Source organism: Mustelus asterias, chromosome 4 (assembly GCF_964213995.1).
Source record: "Mustelus asterias chromosome 4, sMusAst1.hap1.1, whole genome shotgun sequence".
In the NCBI taxonomy this organism is placed as follows: Eukaryota; Metazoa; Chordata; class Chondrichthyes; order Carcharhiniformes; family Triakidae; genus Mustelus; species Mustelus asterias.
This window is the reverse complement of record NC_135804.1, coordinates 79,943,996-79,970,308: the sequence shown is the minus strand read 5'-3', so window position 1 is coordinate 79,970,308 and position 26,313 is coordinate 79,943,996. Positions and strand designations below refer to the sequence as shown.

The following is a 26,313-nucleotide window of genomic DNA, read 5'->3' as shown; positions in this document are numbered from 1 at the left end:
ATGCACCTAATCCCTTTAATCAACCATACATCCTGACTGGTGAGGTAAGGTCGGCAGATCTGATCACTGCTCCATTTGTGAGTCTCACAGGGCATTAATGCGCTGACTTGATTGTGAGTGCCTTTTCTTTCCTCCTCTCCATTATCATACTCACCAGACTGCAGACAGAGGAAGGTCAGGATCACCACTTTATTTGATGACCTTGACAGGAACGGAAGCAGCCAGAGAAAGTCACAGGAGCAGACGATGAAAGGAAATTAAGAACAAATAGAAAGTTTAAAATCAATCTGATGCCAGGTGGTTGCATTTGATCCATGGTTAGAAAAGTCAGTGTGGAACATCAGGGGGTAGATTTCTACCTTCACCACTCTCACAGTGTGCAAGTAAACACGACACGTAGCATGTGCACAGCAATGACTCACACACAACTATGATAAATAACAGTAAACCTATTTTTAACTGACAAAGAATTATATGTTTATGACAACTTGAATCAGCCAGGTGCTTTAATATCCCATCTAAAATATCACACAGAATATTAAACTTAATCTAATCTCAACCATCAGGTGTTTTAACCTGGATCATGCTGATTCGCTCTTAATTTCCCACTTCCCGTAGTCGGCGAGCAGCGGACATTTGATGGAACTTTATAACCTTGCTAAAAGGAAGAGATTACAGAGTTAGGGAGGGGTGAACTTATTGAGGGATGGCACCAAGAATCAATGAAGGTCAGCAATGATGGGGTGAATGTGATGTTATGTGGGATAGGGTGTTGCCACCGAGTTTTAGATGACCTGGAGTTAATGAGGGTGGGATGGCAGCCAGAAGAATATTGGAATAATCAAAGTGTGTAGGTAGCAAAGGTAGCGGTGAGCTTTTCACTGCTGGCAGAACCAAAGCATGGGTAGCAGCAGGAAGTAATTACAGATGTGGGTCTCTGCAATGAAGAGTATATGCATTTGGGAGCTCAATACAATGGCAAGGTTGTGAGCAGTCCTCTGCTTCAGGGGAGGCAGTGGCATTGTCACAGTAATCCACATACTCAGAGCAAGATCATGGAACTAGGCTCAAATCCTGATGGTGAAGTTTGAATTCAATAAAAATCTGGAATTAAAAGTCTAATGATGACCATCATTTATTTCCGTTTTCTATTTGGAAAGAAATCTGCCATCCTTACCTGGTCTGGCCCACATGTGATTCTAGGTCCATAGCAATGTGGCTTACTCTTAAATGCTCTCAAAAATGAATGCTGGTCCCAGCCAGTGATGCTCATGTCCTGTATAATGACTTCAAAACATTTCTGAGACAAACTGTTAGGTTGGGAAATGGAGTGGAAGGTTAGGGATGCAGGGAGCTCCTGTATATTTGTACAGTTACCTTGAAAATCATACCTTCCTGCACAAGTCATCCCGTGTGTCTCAAAGCTTCAGTGTTTCCCATCAGCTACATGACAAATGTTAAGCTGCTTCAATAGGATTTGTGTGGGACAGGTGATGATGTGCCACCCATCTTGATGTTTAGATATCCGAGTCTAAGGACTGGGTTTATCTGAGAATATCAGCTAACTTTAAAAAAAAGAATATTCAAGGTGGTTATGGATTTCTTGGTTTTGCTAAAAATGCATCTTAATATTTGATCCTGGATCTAGCCCAGTGAGATGGGATGGGATGATGGTGAGAGAGCAATACAGAATCTTCCAGAAACCATTTTGCATCTATTTTAATGAGCTACGTTTCCAATGCTGTAAATGCTTTTTTTTTGTTCTTGATTTTGCAGGGACGTTGCACTCGGGAAAATTGCAAATATCTCCACCCACCCCCACATTTGAAAACACAGCTGGAGATCAATGGACGGAACAATTTAATCCAGCAGAAGACTGCAGCGGCCATGCTCGCACAGCAGATGCAATTCATGCTGCCAGGCACACAATTGCAGCCAATGGTAAGCACTGGCTTCATCACCTAGCTTCTCCATCGCCATGACCGCCCACTTGCACCACCGTAATATCACCCATCTCTGCTGCAGCCTCAGCTCAGCTGCTGCTGAAACCCTCATCCATGCCTTGGCTCCCTCAAGAGAAAACTATTTCAATACCCTCTTGATCGCCTCCCATTCTTCCATCTTCTATAAACTCAAACTCATCCAAAGTTCTCTGCCTGTATCCCAACTTGCACTCACACATCATCCCTGTGCTTGCTGACCTGTCCGCCAATGCCTTGATTATAAAATTCTCATCTTGATTTTCAAATCTCTCCATTATCCCTATCTCTGCAACTTCCAACAATCCTCTGAAATCTCTGCATTCCTCCAGTTCTGGTGACTTGTCCATTCCTTATTTCCTTCATTCTGTGCCTTTAGCTCCTGAGGCCACAAGCTCTGGAATTCCACGCCCCCAAAACCTCTCCACCTCTCTCTCCTTTCAAGTTCCATGAAATGTATGTCCGGCCAAGCATTTGGTCACATGATTTAATGCCTCCTTATTTCTGAAGAGCAACTGGAATTTTAGCAGAAGGTTGGCGAACTGCTGAAATGATTCTTATATTGAAAAAGGATAATAGCACAAATCCAGGGAACTATTAACCAGTTAGCTGAACATTAACGATAGGAAGAATAATTAAATCTTTACTCAAAAATATAATTGAAGAACATCCAGAAATCAAAATGTAATAAAGAATTGTCAGTACAGATTTCAAATGGGAATTCTGTGAGGTAACAAAGAGTTGACAAGGGAAATGCAGATGCAATATATTTAGATTTTCAAAATTCTGTGATAAGGTAGCACATACTACATGAAGGAATAAAGTCAGAGTTTGCAAAATTAGGACCTTGGCACTGCCATGTGGGTGCTGCCAGAATGCCAGGGGCAGTGCCAAGGGGGTTGTGGCATGAGGAGGTGGAGTCTGAGGGGGGTTCATGAAGGCGGGAATACAATGGGGGGCATGAACCAATACAAAACTCACCACTCTCCCAAAAAATGAATAAGTGAGGGAAGGTGGCGATCTGATTTGCCCAGCATGTCTGGTTTTCTCGCAAGACATGACACTTAGGCCAGAATTTTCTAGCTGTTCACGCCCCGCCACTGCAAGTGAGAACAGAGAATTTGATGCTCAGCCAAATCTCCATTCACTGCAGCGGGATAAGAGAATCCCACCGACATGAACAGCTGGAGAATTCTGCCCTCAATATTTTTTTTTAGGAAAACTCCGCTCATAGAGTTTTACAGCTCAGAAAGAGGCCCTTTGGCCCATTGCGTCTGTGCCAGCCATCAAGCACCTATTTATTCTAATCCCATTTTCTAGCATTTGGTTCTTGTATGCTACGGCATTTCAAGTGCTCATCTAAATGCTTCTTAAATGTTATGAAGGTTCCTGCTCTACCACCTTTCATGATGTGGAGATGCCAGCATGCCACCTGACGAAGGGACAGCGCGCCGAAAGCTAGTGATATTTGCTACCAAATAAACCTGTTGGACTTTAACCTGGTGTTGTTAAACTTCTTACTGTGCTACCACCTTTCAGACAGAGGTTTCTAGATTCCCACTGCCCTTCCTCAAAACCCCTCTCAATCATTGCCTCTTACCTTAAAACTTTGTCCCCTGGTTATTGACCCTGTACAGGGGCACTGGGCAGGGTTTTCCAGTCCTGCTGTGGGCGTGACCGGACGTTTTCAACCACTGTGATTCACAATTCACATAAACAATCTGGATTTGGGAATTAGAAGTACAATTTCAAAATTTACAGATGGACACCAAGGTCAGAGTATTCAATACTGAGGAAGCATGCAACAAAACACAAGAGGCCATGAATAAACTTGCAGCTTGGGAGAGTAAGTGGCAAGTTTAATTCAATATAACTCAGTGTGAGGTGGTGTATTTTGATAGGGAGAATAAGAAGGTCACCAATCACTTAGAAAACACAAATCTAAATGGGGCAAAGGAGGAAAGGTGTCTTGGAGTGCAAATAGACAAATCACTAAAAATAGTGATGCAGATTAATAAAATCATTTAAAAAAGCAAAGAGAGTTCTAAGATTTATTCTCTTAAGCTATCTTAAACATATATTGAAACTCAATGAGACCACAGTTGGAATATTATGCTAGTTCTAACCTTTATATTATTAAATGATATAGGGGCACTGGAGAAGACAAAAAAATCACAAGGATGAGTACAATTGGCTTTAGTTCAGCAAAGTATATTTACTGTGTGCCCTTTAATATTCTCAACACTAATATTTGCATATCCTGAAATCAGTCTCCACGTCACAGATGTGTGTAGCCATGGAGAAAAATCATCGGGACATGAAAAAAGATGTGAAAAACATATTTATCCTGAATATTGAATTTTCATCCATCTGCCATGGTGGGATTTGAACTCAGAACCTGAGAGCATTACCCTGGGTCTCTGAATTACTAGTCCAGTGACACCACCACCTCACCCAATAAGGGAGGCAAAATGGATAGTAATCCAGAGATTCAGGGTACTGCTCTGGGACCCGGTATCGAATGCCACCGTAGCAGATGGTGAAATTTGAATTCAATAAAAATCAGGAATTTAAAGTCGAGCGATAACCATGAACCCATTGTAGATTGTCGGAGAAACATATCTAGTTCACTAATGTTCTTTGGGGAAGGAAATCTGTCGTCTTTACCTGGTCTGGCATGTAATGATTATTCCCAGGTTTGGGTGGGCTTCCCCTGGGTGCTCCGGTTTCCTCCCACTGTCCGAAAGATGTGCTGGTTAGGTGCATCGGCCATGCTAAATTCTCTCTCAGTGTACCTGAACAGGTGCCGGAGTGTGGCGACTAGGGGATTTTCACAGTAACTCCATTGCAGTGTTAATGTAAAGCCTACTTGTGATACTAATAAATAAACCTTAAAACTTTAAACTTTAAACATTTTCACTGAAATCCTTTTGGAATGGGAGAACCTTAAAATGGTTTAAGCAGAAAAGATTTGATCCTGGACCATTTTGAAATGAAGCAAGGACACTGTCTGTTTGGCTGAAAATTCTTTAAATGAAAATTGGACCTGTTTCTCATTGGGCTACAGATCAACAGGCATTATTCAGGTCAAGAGGGCTCTTGGATTAGTTTTCCTTACCCAATGGGTATTTGGAGAGGAATTTTTCAGAGTTTTGTCCCTAATTGGTCTGAGGTTTTAGCTGCATTTTTTTGCTCTCTCACCCATGATGGCAGTACCTTTATTGTGATGTATCAAACACCATGGCTGGAATTTTGCCACCCTGTCTGCCACAGGAATTGGAGTGGGTGAGGGGTGGACAATGGGAAGGTCCGTTGACCTCGGGAGGGATTTTACAGTTCAGGACGAGCGAGGCTGTAAAACTCTGCCCCATAACTCTGAGACAGGCTGCATTTATTTTTATTTCTGTCATTATTTGTGCATCCAAATGTAAAATAAAAACTAAATTCTGAAGTGCTATAAACATGGTTTCTTTTTCCCTTTATCCACAGACTACATTTCCTGTAACTCCACCTATCGCAACAAATCATACAATGGGTCTCAATCCCTACTTGAGTCACATGACCCATGGGATGGGATTGGTTCCAACAGAACTCCTACCGAACACACCTGTCCTGGTGTCAGGGAATCCCACCGTTACTGTCCAAGGAAACACAGCTTCACAGAAACTAATACGAACAGACAAATTGGAGGTATCAGTGTTTATATACGTGTGTCTGTGTTTCATGTATATGTGCGATGGAGGGAAGAACTTCCTTTTATACGTTTAGAACTATTTTTGTACAATGTATTAACATTTTATGTCCCTTTGCACATTTTTGTTAACATTTTCCATCATACGTTCTTTTATGAATGGTAATTAATGGAAATTATAAAAATTATTGGTAGGCTAGTTTATTGATAATGTTACTGGATTAGTCGCTTAGAGGCATGATGCAACAAAATAACTTCAAATCCTGCCATGACAATTGGGGAATTGAGTTAATTAAATAAGTTGGAATACAAAGCTAATATCAATAATGGTACAGTAAGTAGTCTCACAACACCAGGTTAAAGTCCAACAGGTTTATTTGGTAGCACGAGCTTTAAGAGCGTTGCCCCTTCACCAGGTGAGTGCAGGATTTGTTTCACAAACAGGGCATATATAGACACAAACTCAATTACAAGATAACGGTTGGGAACAGCCATGGGGACCAAATTCACGCCTCAATATGCCAACATCTTCATGCACAGGTACGAACAAGACTTCTTCACTGCACAGGACCTTCAACCGATGCTATACACTAGATACATTGATGACATTTTCTCCCTTTGGACTCATGGCGAACAATCACTGAAACAACTACGTGATGACATCAAGAAGTTCCATTCCACCATCAGACTCACCATGGACTACTCTCCAGAATCAGGTGCATTCTTGGACACATGCATCTCCATCAAGGACGGTCACCTCAGCACTTCATTGTACCGCAAGCCCATGGATAACCTCACGATGCTCCACTTCTCCCGCTTCCACCCTAAACACATTAAAGAAGCCATCCCCTATGGACAAGCCCTCCATATACACAGGATCTGCTCAGATGAGGAGGATCGCAACAGACACTTACAGACACTGAAAGATGCCCTTGGAAGAACAGGATATGGCGCTCAACTCATCGATCGACAGTTCCAACGTGCCAAAGCGAAAAACTGCGCAGACCTCAAGACAAATACAGGACACGGCGGACAGAGTGCCCTTCGTCGTCCAGTACTTCCCCGAAACAGAGAAGCTACAACATCTTCTCCGGAGCCTTCAACATGTCATCGATGAAGACGAACATCTCGCCAAGGCCATCCTCACACCCCCACAACTTGCCTTCAAACAATTGCGCAACCTCAAGCAGACCATTTTATGCAGCAAACTAACCAGCTTTCAGGAGAGCAGTGACCACGACACCACATAACCCTGCCACAGCAACCTCTGCAAGACGTGCCGGATCATTGACATGGATGCCTTCATCTCATGTGAGAACACCATCCACCAGGTACATGGTACATACTCTTGCAACTTGGCCAACGTCGTCTACCTGATACGCTGCAAAAGGATGTCCCGAGGCATGGTACATTGGCGAGACCATGCAGACGCTACGACAATGGATGAATAGACACCGCTCGATAATCACCAGGCAGGAGTGTTCCCTTCCTGTCGGGGAACACTTCAGCAGTCAAGGGCATTCAGCTCTGAACTTCGGGTAAGCGTTCTCCAAGGCGGCCTTCAAGACACACGACAACGCAGAATCACTGAGCAGAAACTGATAGCTAAGTTCTGCACACATGAGGACGGCTTTAACCGGGATCTTGGGTTCATGTCACACTATCTGTAACCCCCATGACTTGCCTCGGCTTGCAAAATCTCACTAACTGTCTTGGCTTGAGACAATTAACACCTCTTTAACCTTTGCTTAACCCTCTCTCCACTCACATTGCACCTGTAAAGAGTTGAATACTTGTTCAGACTCGCATTCCAACTATCATCTTGTAATTGAGTTTGTGTCTATATATACCGTTTGTGAAACAAATCCTATACTCACCTGATGACGGAGCAGCACTCCGAAAGCTCGTGCTACCACATAAACCTGTTGGACTTTAACCTGGTGTTGTGAGACTACTTACTGTGTCATCCCGGTCCAACTCCGGCAACTCCACATCATCAATAATGGTGACCAAGGGTGGGATTTTCCAGATCCGCTTGCTGCCGGGCTTGTCCAGTCCTGCCGAAGTTCAATTGACTTTTGGCTGGGTCACTGCCAACTTTCCCTCGCTGGGTCCCCACCACAACAGACCGGAAAATTCCAGCCCATGAAATGACTAGATTGTTGTGAAAAAAAATGCATCTGGTTCACTAATGTCCTACGGGGAAGGAAATCTACCATCATTACCTGGTCTGGCCTACATGAGACTCCAGAGCCACAGCAATGTGGTTGACTTGTAACTGTCCTCTGAAATGGCGTAAGACATCATTCAGTTGGCTGAAGGGCAATTAAGGATGGTCAGTGAATGTTGGCCTTGTGAAGTAATCATTAAAAATTGCCTACATTAAATTGTCATTGTCATTCCTGCTATCAGAGGCCATTATGGACCAAGAATTATCCACAGTGGCATCCATTCCACTTCCATGAGGGCGATTTTGCTCCTGCATTTGCTGCGAGCACTAATGGCAGCACCGGCACTAAATCCTGTGAGAGACGATAATGAGATTCTCGCCGGTGGGAACTCGCTTCCCGATTTTCCTCACCTTTTCCAGTGACGTAATGGGAACCTCATTGAAATACATCTTAATAAATTTTAATATTATTAATGGATCTCCCTGCCACATGATCCCCCCCTCCCCCCCTCACTGATTATTCAAACCATCACGTCAGCGAGGTATACAATGGCATCAGAAGAATAGGATTCAATCAAGAGGATCCCACTAGGGAGGTCAAGGTAAGTATAGCCCCCTGGGGATGAGGGACTCCCCCCACCCCCTCCTGCACTGCTCCCTGGCACAGGTTGGCACTTCCAATCTGGTACTGCCAACGTATTCCTGGGGGCAGTACCATGGGTGGACCCTCTGGGGAATCCCAGTGAGGAAATGGGGGGCATTCCCACAATGTGTGGTTGGGTCTCATGCCTTTGAATGGGGGACTTGGCAGTGAGGAGGATAGTTCCCATGATACTGCTGCACTGGTTAGGAGAGTGGTACCGAAGGGCGCCTTGATACTTGTATGGTTTTGAGGTAGGGGGTTTTGGGAAGAGTCCCCAATGCCTGTGGGAGAGGGAACCTCCGTGTCTGTGGGAGAGGGTGGGAGGTGTTCAACTTCAATGTGGATCAGGCCATCCTTTAAAGATAGTGCCCTGATCTGCCGACTCTAGTAGGCTCCATCCCATCAGACTGACGGCGTAAACCACACCCCATGATTTTCTTTGTCCAAGTAGCTCAAGATCTGATCTGAAACATTCAAGATTCTGAAGGGACTTAATGGGTAGATGCTAAAAGGATATTTATCCGGTCTGGGAAACCAAGAAGGCATGGACACAGTCTCAGGATAAGAGGCTGATCAGTCCAAAGATGTGCAGGTTAGGTTGATTTCCCATGCTTAATTGCCCCTTAGTGTGAGAGAGATTAGCAGGCTAAATACGTGGGGTTATGCATTGAAGAGTTGGGTGGGATGGTTGCCAGTGCAGGCTTGATGTGCCGAATGGGCGCTTTCTGCACTGTCGGGATTCTATGATTTAAGACTGAGATGACGTGAAATTTCTAAACTCAGAGGATCGTGAATCTTTAGAATTCTCTCGCCCAAAGGATTGGGGATGTTTCATCACTGAATACATTTACAGCTGAGATAGACATATCTTGAGTCTCAGGGAATCATGTGATATGGGTTGTGAGCTAGAAAGTGGAGTTGGGACAAAGATCAGTCCTGATTGTGTTGAATGCTGGGGCAGGTTCAATCATTGTATCGTCTCCTCCATTTTGTATGTTCTTACGATTGGTGCTTGTAGCATCGGAGTGTTTCTGATAGACAAGGCGAAATAATAATACCCCAGAAAGAGCCAAACCTTTCAAAAAGGAAAAAAAAAGATGAACAGAACATTGATTTACAGACAAAAGCTGCAGTGTGCTGCAATTGTTTATTTTGAAGCTATTCTTTTCCTCTTTATTGTGTTGAGGGTTGTCAATCGTCTCCCTGGAATTGAGAAAGGTCAGTTTCTGAACTGTGGTCAGAGAGAACTCCTCAAGATATATCACTGTCCACTACACACTCAGTCTCATTTTGCAAGCATCTGGTCTCCTCCTCATAACAGCGTGACTCAGATCCGACATTCCTCACATCAGGAATTGCAGATTATGCTAACTCCTAGTTTGGAACACAACACTGCAGCACGAAGTTGAAACGCCAGTTTATTTTGCAGAATAGAGGTCGGAGGTGAATAAACTCATCCTTGAAAACAAAATATGCCATGCAGAGATTGATTTCTGTAGAACGTGTCGGCTTACAACTTTATTGAAACGACACTTCCCGTCTGCAACACCTTACTTCCTGTTGTCACATTTCTATCACATTTCTATCCATTATGAATTCCAATGTCCATATTTATAATGAATCTTATCTATGTGAACTTCCTATATATCAAAATCTTGAGAGTATATATTATCCAGATCACTTCATCCGTACTTCATCTGCATTTACCCACCGTTGTTCTGTATCCTTTGACACCTTTGTTTAAAAGAGGTTTATTGATCTCAGTCTTGAAATCACCAATTGTCTTCCTGCACCCTCGCCTTTTAAGGATAAGAATTCCAAACTTCTACTGGCTCCATTTGTCTGAAGAAAAAAGTTCCTAATTTAGGTGGGTTAGTAAGTTTGCAGACGATACAAAGATAGGTGGAATTGTGATAGTGTAGAAGATTGTCAAGGGATACAGCGGGATATAGATCAGTTGCAGTTATGGGAGTTTAATCCAGGCAATTCTGAGGTGCTGCACTTTGGGAGATCAAATGTACAATTAATGGCAGGACCTTGAACAGCATTGGTGTACAGAGGGATCTTGGGGTTCCAGTCCATAGCTGCCTGAAAGTGCCACACAAGTGGAAAGGGTGGCAAAGAAGGCGTATGACATGCTTACCTTCATTGGTCAGGGCATTGAGTACAAGAGTCAGGAAGTTATGTTGCAACTTTATAAAACTTTGGTTAGGCCGCATTATGTGTGCTGTTTTATGCTCACAGGGCAAAGTGAAACTGAGACCAGAATACATGACCACACTTACATTCTAGTGATCGCATACTAGTATCCCTTAAAGACATATTACCACACAAAAGATCCCATGGCATTATTTTGAGGAGAGCTAGTAAATATTTGTCAACCTCTAGAATGGATTATTGTTCATTATCACATTGCTGTTTGGGAGTTTGCTTGGAACAAATTGGCTGCTATGTTTCCTACATTCCAATGGTGACCAAAAGTACTTAATTGGCTGTAAAGCACTTTGGGAAATCCTATGGTAGTAAAGGTGCTGTAAAATGCAAGTCTTTATTTTCTTTCTGTTGTATTGCATAACGTTATAATGTTATAATTATAAAAGAGTGCACCACTTGACTTATTAGAAGAATGTCACAATCCATAAAACTTGATGAACCAACTTCTTTAAGTCTCTGTACGAAATGGATCATGTCGCGACAATGCAGTTTGTATTGATTTGCAATGTTGTGTTTCAGTCTGTCTTTTGTTTTTATGTTAAAAGTGAAGGAAAGCTGGTGGACTGAGAATCTGGTTACTAATGACTGCTTCCATTAGGTTTGCAGGGAGTTTCAGCGTGGAAATTGCACTCGGGGTGAAAACGATTGTCGCTACGCGCACCCCCTTGAAATGGCAATGATTGATTCGAATGAAAACACGGTCACAGTTTGCATGGATTATATCAAGGGTCGCTGCTCACGGGAGAAGTGCAAGTACTTTCACCCACCTGCACATCTGCAAGCCAAAATAAAGGCCGCTCAGCACCAGGTGAATCAGACTGCAGCCGCTGCCATGGTAGGTAAACTGAAGAGAGCGGGCACAGAGTTTTTGTAATCTCAGAATTTGTCTGTGCTCAAAATTCCATGGATAATTTGCAATCTAACCATCTAATCACAAATGACTAATAACCTACACTCCCCCTGTGCTCAACACACTGATTGTGTCTAAAATGTGTCAAAGGTGGATCTTTCTGAAGTGTGGCAGAGTAGTCAAGTGGCAAATAACTTATAGCTGGTAGTGTGAGCTGAGTTAAGGCTGGCGAGTGAATATGTGCCATCAGCCAGTGTTAAAATGTGGAACGCCATTTTGTTTAGTCACTGCTGCTCCATTACAGAGATCTTAGCCGAGAAGGTTCTGTCAATCTGGAAAGTCTAACAGTCTCCACCACCTCATGCCAGATGCCAGGGGTATGAAAGGGTATGAGCCTGTTTTAGCTGAATACCTGGAATTTTGCTTTGGTGGTATCAAGCCACCCAGTTCAGCAAGGGGGGGGGGGGGGGGGCGGTGTTGCTTCATCACTCTGCCATTGATAGGCATGGGGAAAGAGGTCTTTGGTGGGCAGTGGACCTCATGTCAGCCATGCTGAGGTTCCTGTTATAATAGTGTGCCCTCTTTGAGGAGGAAGCATGTAGAATCCTGGCCACCCCTTCAATCGTACCTCTATTTGTGATGCCCGCATGACAGGTGGCCGGTCAGTAGAACTGACCTGCCCTCCACATGAAGTGCATGCAAAGTGCCCACCCTTTTTGCTGAAAAATGGGCGCTGATCTTATGGAAGTCCAAAATTCCACTTCCCCACACCTTCCCAGACCTTTAGATTGGCAGATTGTACACATCACTCTGCTATGTAAGAAAGGTGAGAGAGGAAAAGCAGGAAAATATAGAGCAGTTAGCTTAACATCCGTGATTGAGAATTCATTAGAGTTAAAGACAAGGGGCAACTGAACACCATAAAAAAGTTCAAATGATCGGGGAAGACCTAACATGTTGTTCTTTTCGGGGGAGGGCTAGAATGTTGGTTTTCAATTGAGAGTGTTTTTTGGCCCACTTGCCTCATCATTTTAGGATGATGGAGAAGCTTTTTGCTGTGGGATTGTGGGGAGCACACTGTTAAAATGGCAGTCCCAGGAGGTGGAGCCATTCATTCACATTGGACGTTGATAAAACTCTCAAGGAGCAGTGCTATTTTTAAAAATTTGCCTTGATGGTGAAGTGCATCAATTGTAAAGCCATCCAGCACCCAGAGTGTTTATGTTTATATATTGCATTTTAGCTTCCTATAACAAAAGAATTAGCTTTTCATCTAGTGATTACAAACATTGTGACCCTCACTTGCACAGTGAGCAAGGGTGTCTGTTTGTAATTGTGTAGCTAAACAATAACAGTAGTAAAACACCTTTTGTTATGCATGCTTGTTCTTTTGTAATATGTTGTATAATGCATTCAGTTTGTTTTTTCTCCTCCCCTCTTCACCTATCCATAATGCATTGCTGCCCCTATGACGCACCTCTGCTTGCTGTTTATGTTAATGCGCTTGAACCCCATTGGCCCATTGCCATCCATGTGCTCGCTGCCTGCTAATTAAGACTCAGCCAGCTGTCAGATCAATGAAGCGACCCCTCGAGGCAACCTTTGACCTGGTACTTGCACCTTTCACCTTCTTGCTTTGCATGTAACTTTTTTTAATTTGTAAATGTAATGTTAGTTAGACCGCATGAGTGCGTTTTCATTTGTTTGGCATCATAATTGACCCTTAGGACACTGCCATTGCATATTGACCTATTCGGAGTGTACTTTGGTGGTGTCAGTTAGCGCTTCGCCATCTCCTAAGGGTTTGGCACCGCAAAAAGAGATACAGCCACAGTGAAACCTGTTTCTACAGCCTTATGAACAGACCTGTGAACATTTATGGTGGAGCTACTGCACTCCATAGTGCTCAGAGTGTGCTGTTATATTTGTTGCCTTCTGATTTGGTGCAGCACTAAACAAAAACCTTCCAAGATACAAGGTGAATTGGTCTCCAGGTGATTGAAAGAGAGCACAGACTGAAAGAATCAGGACAATTTTGATTGGGGAGTTAATGCTGCGTTTAAAACAGGTTTGACTGTATTGAAGTGATTTTGGCAACAAAGAGTGGAATCCTTTTACTTATATTCATTCAGACAATTGTCCAGTCACTGCCTTAATAGCTCAAATTGACAGAAAACCATCTAAAATTCCAACCAACAATGCATTAGTACCACTGCACTGCCTGATAAGTTAGTGGAAGCAGATTCGATTGTAACTTTCAAAAGGGAATTGGATAAATATGTGAAAAGGAGGAAAGAACTTGCAGAGATACAGGGAAAGAGCAGGGGAATGGGGAAAGAGCAGGGGAGCGGGGAAAGGGTAGGGGAATGGGGAGGGGCAGGGGAATTGGGAAGGGACGGGGGAATTGGGAAGGGGCTGGGGAATTGGGAAAGGGCAGGGGAATTGAGAAGGGGCAGGGGAATGGGGGACGGGCAAGGGAGTGGGGAAAAGAGCAGGGAATGGGGAAAGGAGCGGGGAATGGGGAAAGGGCAGGGGAGCGGAAAGAGCAGGGGAATGGGGGATGAGAAAGGGGCAGGGGAGCAGGGAAAGGGCAGGGGAGCGGAGAAAGGGCAGGCAAATGTTGCTGATTGGATAGCCCTGTCCAAGAGCTGGTATGGGTTTGAGAGGTTCTTCTGTGCTGTGTGATTTTACTGAGCAGCCTTCCAAATGCCAATCTTGTCCAAATAGCAAGAAATGGTCAAACACTCGCTAAAGGGTGAAATCGTAGAATTCAGCATGCAGTGTGTCCATAATCACACAAAATAATGGTTAGCAGTAAGGAGGGACATTTCCCAATCTGAATTTTGTAACTCTAACCACCAGGTATCCATTATGCCACAGGGCGAGTTAAATAGAGACATGTTTTTTCATGTATGTCCGCAGCCACTGTGCCATAATCACTTGTACTATTTGAGCAAGCCAGCTGCAGTTTCTTGCTTTCTGGGTGCTGCAGTTTACAGCAAACATTTATGTTGTCGCTTCACTTGCTTCTTTCTGCTTTCAGTCACGTGCAGGGTTCCCGTTAAAGTGAAACTTGAATTTGATTTCATCTTGTCTGACTTTCTGAGCGTGTTAACAAAAAAAACCTCTTTTGTGAAATGAGCCTTGAGACTTGTCAAGTCCCCAGGGTTTTCTAAAACCCTAGCGAGAACCCTGACTATGTAATGTGTATTTATTCTATAGTGTGTGTTTTAGATCTTCAGTCACTATGCTGCCAATGCATTGTTTTTCTTCTCATTCCATCGCTGTCAATGTGCAGCCTGTCCAAACTCTCTCACTTTAAGCTTGATATTCGATGTCCTGCATTTAAAGTCAAACACTGTTAAGTGGCCTTGCAGCTCCACTTTTGATTCTCAAAAGGCTTTTGTTCTGCCTCTCATGCTTTTCGCACTTGCCTACTGCTCACAATGCCTTGCAGCTATAGTCTGCTTCAGCTGCTGCCTTGCTTTAGGTATTACTAGTTGCTGGAGAATGGCAGACCAGTCTTTGGTGTGTGTGTGTGTGTGTGTGTGTGTATATATGCATATTGTTTGGTGCATGCATCATTTATTTTCTACTTGTCTTAATGAATCCCTCATCCATAGGCCCTCCAGCCTGGTGCCCTCCAACCTTTACCAAAGAGGCCAGCACTTGAAAAAACCAATGGTGCCACCACAGTGTTTAATCCCAGTGTTTTCCACTACCAACAGGCTCTAGCTAATATGCAGCTGCAACAACCAACATTCATCCCAACAGGTTAGTCCATTATCATTTGTGCTTCTCATGCACTCTTTCATTTTGGTATTGGAAGCCACAGGGCTTTACTGCTGGCGTCACTTCAAGAATGGGCAAGCGTTCATCCCCTTCATGTCAGAATGGTTTTCACCTTTAAAGGAGCTGCTCTTGTTTCCATTTTAAGTTTGAAATATTGCAAGTTCGCATTTTCAAATGAAGAGCTGGAATGTGGGGGGGGGGGGGGGGGGGGAGGTTGGGGGGGGGTGGGGGGGGAGGTTGGGGGGGGGGGTTGGGGGGGGCGTTGGGGGGGGGTTGGGAGGGTTGGGGGGGGGGGAGTGGGTGGGTGGGGGGGGGGGGGGGCGGGGGGGAGAGATGATCCGGTCTCAGAAACAATCAGCTCCTTTAAAATTCACATCCTCGACATGGATGCGCGGATGTTGCTGTGCAACTTTCGGTAAATGTGCAGGATCAGAGAAAGAAAAATAATGCAGCTGTGTTTGGAGCAGATTGTGTGAAATTTTCTTTCCGAGCACAATTTTTTTCTGGTTTTGATATTCTAATGGCGGGTGGGGGGCTGAAATTGAACTTGCCTTGGGACGCATATCAGATGGTAATGTATCAATCGCCTCCATGCCCCTGCCTGATATTCGATTCCCTCCATTTTGCAGCTCGGCTAGGTCCAATTCCAACCCTAAATGTTCTTAATGAGGCAGCATGAATGTTGTAGCTGTGAATTAAGATGCACTTTGTAAGTACGGAGAAGTAACAAATACTTGCTTCTTCTGGCTAGGAGGCAGTGCATTTTATCTCTGCATTTGCTATTGCGTCGATTCACGCTTCTCATCATTTCCCAGAGAATTATTCTGATTGCATAGTTTTAGCTCCACGTATAAAAAAAACCAAACTCTCACCTTGCATGTGCTGAGGTAATCACTGAAGGTTTCTCTACTGGCTATAATCTGTTTCATGCAGAATGTGTGTGGACACTAACTATTTCTAACAATGTTCCTTTTTTTTTGTTTATCCTTTCAACGCTTCACTGCATGATCTGCAGGCTCAGTGTTGTGCATGACTCCCACTGCAAGTGTTGGTAAGGTTGCAGCTTTATCTCTCTCAAATTTTTTTGACCTTTCTTTAACTCACTCACGTTTTCAAAACTTCACTGTGTGTTTGTGTTGGGAAGAGTTTCTGTCAGCCAATATTTACTTCCTGATATTCTCACACCACTAGCCAGTTACTGCAAGTTGTCAGAGTATTGAGCAAACTCCACAGGATCTCATCAGGTTACACCCAGAAGACTGAGGAGAGAATTTAATGCCCTCCCCTGAGGTAGGATTTAGAAGCAGAGGGCATTGAACAAGATGTGAGGGTGCAGGTTGGGGACCCTGTTACCTTGTAACTTCTGGGAATGAATTCTGGGAAGGCTGGTGGATAGTATGCCTGCCTGACTGCCAATTGAGGCCCCTAAATGGGTAATGAATGCCCACTTGAGGATCTCATCTCACCTCCTGGGTTTAGCTCAGTTAGCTGGATGGCTGGTTAATGATGCAGAGCATCATTTGGGTTTAATTCCCATATTGGCTGAGGTTATTCATGAAGGCCCTGCTTTCTCAAATTTGTCCCTCGCCTGAGGTGTGGTGATCCTCGGGTTAAATCACCACCAGTCAGCTCTCTCTCAAAGGGGAGGGCAGTCTATGGTCATCTGGAACAATAGCGACTTTATTCAACCTTCCATGTTTGCTTGCAGACTCTCAGGTGGCGTCCATCATTTAAAGGCACTCAGTACCCGATTGAGGGACCCAGCATTGAGAATAGGCCCTCCTCTTGCTGCTTAAGCACCTTCCACCCATCAAAGGACCTGCAATCGACATCTCATCCTCACCAAGCTGCAGCCTGAGTCCCTGGGCAATCCAAGCCCTCTTCCTGGAGGCATTGACGTGAGCTACCATCACGCGGCCTGGCACTGCCTATGATGGGCAGCTGCAAACCTCTCATTGGTCAACAGTTTTTGGGAGATGGGATCTCGGCCTATGGGATGCTGGATCAGGACAACTGCCTGAGGCGACAATGGGCATTCATTGGTTCTTCAGCCAGTGGGTGGGAACCTGTCACCTGCATTAAATTTTGTCCATACAGGGCCTGAGATGCCGAGTTCCCAGTGTGGAACATTGCCCACCAGGATTAGCCAGTCAAGGAATCAAAGGCATGACCCAGCTGCACCCCTTGCTACCTGTGCTCCTTGCGAGTGTAGCTTGTGTAGTTTACAGAATCACACCAAGAACCTCACTAAACACAACTTAATAACAGTGGTAACAAGTCAAGTCAAAGTTCAAGAGAAATCAAGGAATCAAGGCCAATCTAAAAGGCTAAAATTAGGAGGACTGATTGCAGCTAGGATTGTATTACTTTGTGTATAGAAGATCGAGAGCCAATAACCCCTCTCCGAGGTGCAGTATCCAGAAATGCATGCACCCACTAAATGGTGTTTAACCAGGTTGTTGTGGGCTGGATTTAGAAAATTAGGTGGATTGGCCATTCTAAATTGCCTCTTAGTATCCAAAGATGAATAGGTTAGGTGGATTAGTCACGGTAAATGCATGGGGTTACAGGGATAGGCAGGAGGATAGGCCTGGATAAGATGTCCTTTTGGAGATTGGTGCAGACTCGATGGGCCGAATGGCTTCCTTCTGCACTGCATGGAATCCAATGTTCTATGGGAGTTAGTCTTAACTAGTGGAAGCAAGTGTCCCTTGATGGGACTCCCTAATGTCTGGGGTGGCTCAAATCTTTCACCTTCTGATTCAGAGGCAGAAATGTTACCACTAAACCAAAGGTCATTCTGCCATACTGAGGTACAATGTACTATCTTGCTGCCTCCCCATGCCCTCTTTGAATTATCGGGTTGGAGTGACTTAATGACCATTTACCTTTTGAGCAGTAACTAAGTATATTCCCAGCTATTCCACCACCATTGCTGGTAAACCATGAACAATGACTACTTTCAGTATGTTTAACATCTATACAAGCTGGGATAACGATGCTTTAACCTTGGGTGGCAACATCAAATTTAACCCTCCTTCCTGCCCAAAACACAAATCTTTATTACCTGCCCAAGGCTGAATGCTGCAGAGAAGTCAGATAAGTCGGGTGCTTCACCATTCTGGACCACCATATATAGACACAAACTCAATTACAAGATAATGGTTGGAATGCGAGTCTTAACAGGTAATCAAGTCTTTATAGGTGCAGACAATGCGAGTGGAGAAAGGGTTAAGCACAGGTTAAAGAGGTGTGAATTATCTCAAGCCAGGACAGTTAGAAGGATTTTGCAAGCCCTCTGATGGAGAAATCCAGCACGAGGGGGCATGGCTTTAAATTGAGGGGGGGTAGTTATAGAACCGATGTCAGGGGTAGGTTCTTTACCCAGAGGGTGGTGAGGGATTGGAATGCCCTGCCAGCATCAGTTGTAAATGCGCCTAGTTTGGGGGCGTTTAAGAGATCCGTAGATAGGTTCATGGACGAAAAGAAATTGGTTTAGGTTGGAGGGTCACAGTTTTTTTTTTTAACTGGTCGGTGCAACATCGTGGGCCGAAGGGCCTGTTCTGCGCTGTAATGTTCTATGTTCTATGTTCTAAGTCATGGGGGTTACAGCTAGTGTGACATGAACCCAAGATCCCGGTTGAGGCCATTCTCATGTGTGCAGAACTTGTCTATCAGTTTGTGCTCGGCAATTCTGCATTGTCATGTGTCTTGAAGGCCGCCTTGTAGAACGCTTACCCGAAGATCAGAGGCTGAATGACCTTGACTGCTGAAGTGTTCCCCGACAGGAAGGGAACACTCCTGCCTGGTAATTGTCGAGCGGTGTCCATTCATCCATTGTCTCAGCATCTGCATGGTCTCGCCAATGTACCATGCCTCGGGACATCCTTTCCTGCAACGTATCAGGTAGACAACGTTGGCTGAGTTTAGGTAACATGTACCTGGTGGATGGTGTTCTCATGTGAGATGATGGCATCCGTGTCAATGATCCGGCACGTCTTGCAGAGGTTGCTGTGGCAGGGTTGTGTGGTGTCGTGGTCACTGTTCTCCTGAAGGCTGGATAGTTTGCTGCAGACAATGGTCTGTTTGAGGTTGCGTGGTTGTTTGAAGGCAAGTAGTGGGGGTATGGGGACGCCCTTGGTGAGATGTTCGTCTTCATCGATGACATGTTGAAGGCTCCAGAGAGGATGTTGTAGCTTCTCCTCTCCGGGGAAGTACGGGATGACGAAGGGTACTCTGTCCGCCGAGTCGTGTGTTTGTCTTCTGAGGAGGTTGTTGTGGTTTTTCACTGTGGCGCGTTGGAACTCTCAATCGATTAGTCGAGTGCCATATCCTGTTCTTATGACGGTGTCTTTCAGTGTCTGTAGATGTCTGTTGCAATCCTCCTCTCTGAGCAGATCCTGTGTATACGGAGGGCTTGTCCGTATACTTGTTGATGTCAGCAAATAGTTGTTTCAGTGATTGTTCGCCATGAGTCCAAACAAGTTCTATCCCACCATCAGACTCACCATGGACTACTCTCCAGAATCGGTTGCGTTCTTGGACACACGCATCTCCATCAAGGATGGTCACTTCAGCCCACAGATAACCTCACGATGCTTCACTTCTCCACCTTCTACCCATAACACGTTAAAGAAGCCATCCCCTACGGACAAGCCCTCCGTATTCACAGGATCTGCTCAGATGAGGAGGATTGCAACAGACACCTACAGATGCTGAAAGATACCCTCATAAGTACAGGATATGGTGCTCGGCAAATCGATCGACAGTTCCAATGCGCCACAGCGAAAAACCGCACCGATCTCCTCAGAAGACAAACACGGGACACGGTGGACAGAGTACCCTTCGTCGGCCAGTACTTCCCCAGAGTAGAGAAGCTACGACATCTTCTCCAGAGCCTTCAACATGTCATCGATGAAGATGAACATCTCACCAAGGCCATCCCCACACCCCACTACTTGCCTTCAAACAACTGCGCAACCTCAAACAGACCATTGGACGCAACAAACTTCAGGAGAACAGAGACCATGACACAACACACCCTGCCACAGCAACCTCTGCAAAACATGCCAAACCATTGACACAGATGCCATCATCTCACGTGAGAGCACCATCCACCAGGTACACGGTACATACTCTTGTGACTCGGCCAACGTTGTCTACCTGATACGCTGCAGGAAAGGATGTCCCGAGGCATGGTACATTGACTAGACCATGCAGACGCTACGATAACGGATGAATAGACACGGCTCGATAATCACCAGGCAGGAGTCTTCCCTTCCTGTCGGGGAACACTTCAGCAGTCAGGGCATTCAGCATCTCATCTTCGGGTAAGCGTTCTCCAAGACGGCCTTCAAGACACATGACAACACAGAATCGCTGAGCAGAAACTGATAGCCAAGTTCCGCACACATGAGGACGGCCTCAACCGGGATCTTGGCTTCATGTCATACTATCTGTAATCCCCCATGACTTGCATGGCCTTGCAAAATCTCACTAACTGTCCTGGCTGGAGACAATTCACACCTCTTTAACCTGTGCTTAATCCTCTCTCCACTCACATTGTCTACACCTGTAAAGACTTGATTACCTGTTCAGACTTGCATTCCAACCATTATCTTGTAATTGAGTTTGTGTCTATATATGCCCTGTTTGTGAAACAAATCCTGCACAGATCTGATGAAGGAGCAGCACTCCGAAAGCTCGCACTACCAAATAAACCTGTTGGACTTTAACCTGGTGTTGTGAGACTACTTACTGTCCATATGGGGATGAAAGCAAAGATATGAAATAACCCTGTTTCAACAGAATGGGTCAGTTCTGTCTGGCCTGCTTAACTCGTTAACTCATTAACACGTGGCCGTTAATGACAAAAGGAGCATAGAGAAATGTGAACCATAGAAGGGGTGGAGAAGAGAGGACCTCAAAGAGTCATAGAGGTTTACAGCATGGAAACAGGCCCTTTGGCCCAACTTATCCATGCCGCCCTTTTTTTTTAAACCCCTAAACTAATCCCAATTGCCCGCATTTGGCCCATATCCCTCTATACCCATCTTACCCATGTAACGGTCTAAATGCTTTTTAAAAGACAAAATTGTACCCGCCTCTACTACTATCTCTGGCAGCTTGTTCCAGACACTCCCCCACCCTCTGCACACTTTTGTATCGCTTCCCTCTCACCTGAAACCCATGCCCTCTAGTTTTAGACTCCCCTACCTTTGGGAAAAGATATTGACTATCAAGCTGATTTGTGCCTCTCATTTTATAGACCTCGATAAGATCACCCCTCAGCCTCCTACGCTCCAGAGAAAAAGTCCCAGTCTATCCAGCCTCTCCTTATAACTCAAACCATCAAGTCCGGGTAGTATCCTAGTAAATATTTTCTGCACTCTTTCTAGTTTAATAATATCTTTTCTATAATAGGGTAACCAGAACTGTACACAGTGTTCCGAGTGTGGCCTTTTCAATGTCTTGTGCAACTTCAACAAGATGTCCCAACTCATGTATTCAATGTTCTGATCGATGAAACCAAGTAAAGCTGAGGAGAGGTGGTATTAAAAAAATGGAAACTGGTTGTGCCAGTGGAGAAAGTATAGCAATGAAAGGAGAGTGCAAAGGAGTCTGTGTGATGCATGCTCCTTGAGCAGCAGTATCAGGGGAAAAGCAGAATTTTTCTTTACGAGGCAGAGGAAAGAAGGGGCAAATGGAGGTCACATCAGTGCATACTGTTCTCACACACTTCCTAATAGGAACGTAAACAATGTGGATGTTATAAAATCCCTACAGTGCAGAAGGAGGTCATTGAGCTTATTGAGTCTGCACTATCCCCATGACCCCTGCACATCTTTGGACACCAAGTAATAATTTGCCATGGCCAATCCACCTAATCTACACATCTTTGGACTGTGTAAGGAAACTGTCGCACCCGGAGGAAACCTATGCAGACACTGGGCGAATATGCAAACTCAGACAGTTACTCAAGACTGGAATTGAAATCGGGCCCCTGAAGCTTTAAGGCAGCAAGTGCTAACCATTGTGCCACTGTGTCACCCTGTACAATCTTTAGTGAACTTGGAATCAGGCGGCTGTGCAAATGAGCTCCAGGCTACATCTCTTCAACTCTCTTAGATGCATACATTTGAGCTCCTGATTTTGAATAGCTAGTTACTATATAGCCTAAGGCATGGGGCTGGATAGATGCTGGATATCTGGGTTATCACACTCCCTTTCATGGCTGGGGCATTTAAGTGGACATTAGTTGCCAATACATCTAATATCAAAAGCAGCACTTGAAAATTGTTGAAATGTTCAGCACCAACAAGATGGCAATTTTAACTAAACCTGCTCATTGGCAGACTGAAGCTATCAACTGTAATGCCGCCTACCTTACCCTCTGTTGAAATAATATTGGCTGACTGTAAAAGCACCATCACCCCATTCTGCCTGGCAAGTTAGGTTTAAGTTACTTTTTTGAACATGTAGCTCTGTTCCAGAATGAAATTCATTACTTTGACCTCTTCCTGACTCTTTCCCTGAGCCAGTACAGGATCTCTGCATGCAATGGCCCCAAACATGGGACCATTTAGTCTTGGCCATGAGCATTCTCAGGGGGCAAATGTGGGATGTGGACAATCAAAATGCCTCAATGGGCAGGGAAAAGATTTCCCTTGGTGGAAAAGTTCATGTTGAGCCACTCAAATATCTAGCACATGGAGATGATGTGTGAATTGTGATGCCCATCATTAAATTGTTTTCATCCACACCTCGAATCTATGTGGGGTTGGGGAATTGAGAAATAGAATCTTAGGATATCCAAAATAATTTAAATTATTTTGTTTAGCTTGAGTGCAACAACAGCAACATCTCACCCTGTGAAACAATAAAATGTCCCAAAATATATTGCAGATACATAATCAGCCAGAATCTGACATCGAGTCACAGAACGAGAAATTGTCAGTGTTCACCATCGATTCTCCTCTGACACTGACAGCAACTTCTGAATGGCACACATTGTGCAAGTAAACACAGAAATCCAGTAGTGGCTGTCAGTCATTTAATATTTCTGCATGGGGCAAGCTGTTGGAGTTCCTCAGGTCTACAATCAATTAGAAATCACTGAACTGATGAAAACTTTCCCTTTTACTCCATTAGTCTTGCCATAAAAACCCATGAGAAAGTTGCACCTTGTTAACTGAGGTGCATCTGACCTTTTAACAGTGTCTTAAATCCATAGTTACTGCTGAACACTCTCAATGGCCCAAAAAAAATATTTTTGTGAAATGAGAAATTTCTCCATTCAAAGAAAAAAGTTCCTCATATTTTAATTATTATTTTAAAAGGCTTATCATATCTCAGCTCCTACCTTAATGCCATGTGTATATCACAAACTTTATTTCACTCTCTGTAAAATGATATTGAAATATGAAGGATAATCAGTGCTTTAACTTCCTTGTTTGCTGTCTGTGAGAATACTTCAATGTGATTGATTGCTTAACTTACCTGATGACATCACTGTGACTGGAGGCCCGGAAATTCCTTTGATTTAGTGCTGGATCAAACTGACCTTGAGAAAGGGGAAATCCACCCTACAGAGATCACTAGATCTTCCATAAATATAGCACCAGCTGCGGGAATGAGTCTGTTTCTTAGAAAATGAGTGTGAGCATATGTAAATACATACGTGTGTGATTTTGACTGTGAGCGTGAGTCTGTGATAAATGCATGATTTTCTGGGCAGGATATGCATTTTGGTTGGGATTCCGAAATTGGATCAAAATGAGAGTCAGGAATTGACTAATTAATGCGGTTAGGCTCACTGTCCAATTAAGGATGGCATGAGGGCTCCTGAAGCCGAAAGGTCAGTAGGAATCATCATACAGCTACATTTACACGACTCAGTGGGAAATTGCCTAGGCATGTCCCAAGCACAAAAAGCATGACAAATGCAATCCAGTCAATTACTCTCGCAGCCCCTTCTTGATCATTCACAACGTGATGCAAGGTGCCCTCAACAGTGCCACCTAGCGATGCTTACTCAACAATAACTTGTTCACTGATGCAGAGTTTGGGTGGAGCCAGGGCCACTCAGCTCCTGAGCTTATTAGAGCCTTGCACAAAGGAAGATAGTTGCTGTTGTTGAAAGCCAATCATCTCACTTCCAAGACATCATTGAAGGGAATGGTGTTCAACCATCCACCAACCTACCAACCATCTTCAGCTGCTTCATCAATAACATCCCCTTCCACCATAAGATCCAAAATGGGGATGTTCATGGATGACTGAACAATGTTCAGCACTGTTCACGACTCCTCAGATACTGAAACAGTCTGTGTCCAAATGCAACAAGACCTGGACAATATTCAGGCTTTGACTGGTAAGTGGTAAGTAACATTCAAGCCACGCAAGTGCCAGGCAATAAGCATCTCCAATAAAAAAAATCGAACCATCTTCCTTTGAAATTCAATGTAATTACCATTGCTGAATCGCCCATTATCAACCTGTGTCTTACCATTGACCAAAACTGAGCAGGACTAGCCATATAAATGCAGTGACTACAGGAGCGGGGAATCCTATGGTGAGAAACTCAGCCTTTGATATCTCAAAGTCTGTCCATCATTTACAAGGCTCAAGTCAGGAATGTGATGGTCACTTGCCTGGATGAATGCAGCCACAATAACACTCAACACTATCCAAGATAAAAGCAGCCCGCTTGATTGGCACACGCCATTCACCACATTCAACATTCGTTTCCTCCATCAACGACGTACGGTGTACCATCTTTTACAAGATGCACTTTAGGAACTCACTCAAGACTCCTTCACCAGCAGCTTCCAAACCTGCAAACTCTACCACCTAGAAGGACAAGGGCTGCAGGTGCATGGGAACACCACCACCTGCAAGCTGTCCTCGAAGACACACACCCAATCCTGACTTGGAAATATATCACCATTCCTTCACTGTCAGTGGGTCAAAATCTTGGATCTCCCTCCCTAACAGCACTGTGGGTGTATCTACACCAAATGGATTATAGCGGTTCAAAAAGACAGCTCACTACCACCTTCTTGAGGGCAATTAGGGATAGGCAACAAATGTTGGCCTAGCCAGCAATTTTCACATCCCATGAATTAATTAAAAAGAATAGCGGCAACCTGCTGTTTAGATAAGAGAGAGAGCCTCAAGATGGAGATGTCGACTCTGCTACTTTTTAAACTTTTCAATTTAAAAAAGGTATCAGCAGATGGGCACCATTGTGGAGGGAAAGTGGAGGGAAAACCCCACAACAGGACTGCCTACCATGCCAGGCCTGGCAGGAATATTGGTTCCACAGCCTGCCACTGGGAAGTTGCCTATGGGCAAATGGCTTGTTCTCAACACCGAAGAAGACCTGTAAACTGACTACCAGTCAATCTCTGATAACTTGCCCAGATAGTCATTAACTCCATTCAATTGATAAAGCTCCGCTTTCAGGCATGTAACCCTTCTGCCACAGATCCCGCCTTCCAGAATGTGGTCCGCAAGCTGCCACATTTTCTGGCTATGCAAATTTCCATGCCAACCCATGGCTGCACTTGAGTCAAAATTGCATCCTAAGAGTCTGGATTTGTCCAACCCTCGGGGATGGACCAGGAGGCTGTGGAGCCGGTAAAATGGTGAGGACTGGCATATTTATCTTTCCTGCCACTATGCTGCCTTGCCAGAAGCTGGGAAGGTGCCAGATTTCCCACCTAGATCCCAAAGCAAATTTTGAAGTGGCCAATCAAAGGCCTGTTCCTTCCTCTGCTGGCGTTTAGCCAGTGGCAGGAGTGGGGACCCTCCACCACATGGTTAGACAGCCAGGTAAACCCTACCGACCTCCCGGTGGAGTTCCAATGTGGGCAGGGGGCAGTCAGGCAGCTGCCAGCACCCCCAGACTCCACGGATTAGGTTGTGAGGGAGCATGCTCATTGCTGTGGCATCCTCCTCCTCTGGCTGTAG

At 44.6% G+C, this 26,313-nt stretch overlaps 1 protein-coding gene across 11 annotated transcripts in view; it reads left to right on the top strand.

Moving 5' to 3' along the window:
• The window catches only part of LOC144492807 (muscleblind-like protein 3), a 161,609-nt gene that overhangs the window by 109,796 nt on the left and 25,500 nt on the right, over window positions 1-26,313 (top strand). For 3 of the 11 annotated variants that reach the window (XR_013497639.1, XM_078211271.1, XM_078211270.1), the window contains 4 exons: window positions 1,777-1,941; window positions 5,469-5,669; window positions 11,296-11,532; window positions 15,171-15,321. Coding sequence is in view for 9 of the 11 variants with exons in the window: in XM_078211271.1 (XP_078067397.1) it covers window positions 1,777-1,941; window positions 5,469-5,669; window positions 11,296-11,532; window positions 15,171-15,321 (754 nt within the window). In the remaining 2 variants the exon portion in view is untranslated. Of the gene's footprint in view, window positions 1-1,776; window positions 1,942-5,468; window positions 5,670-11,295; window positions 11,533-13,103; window positions 13,158-15,170; window positions 15,327-16,354; window positions 16,391-26,313 lie in introns of those variants that run through there. The other 8 variants (XM_078211276.1, XM_078211267.1, XR_013497638.1 and 5 more) reach the window with 6 other exon arrangements.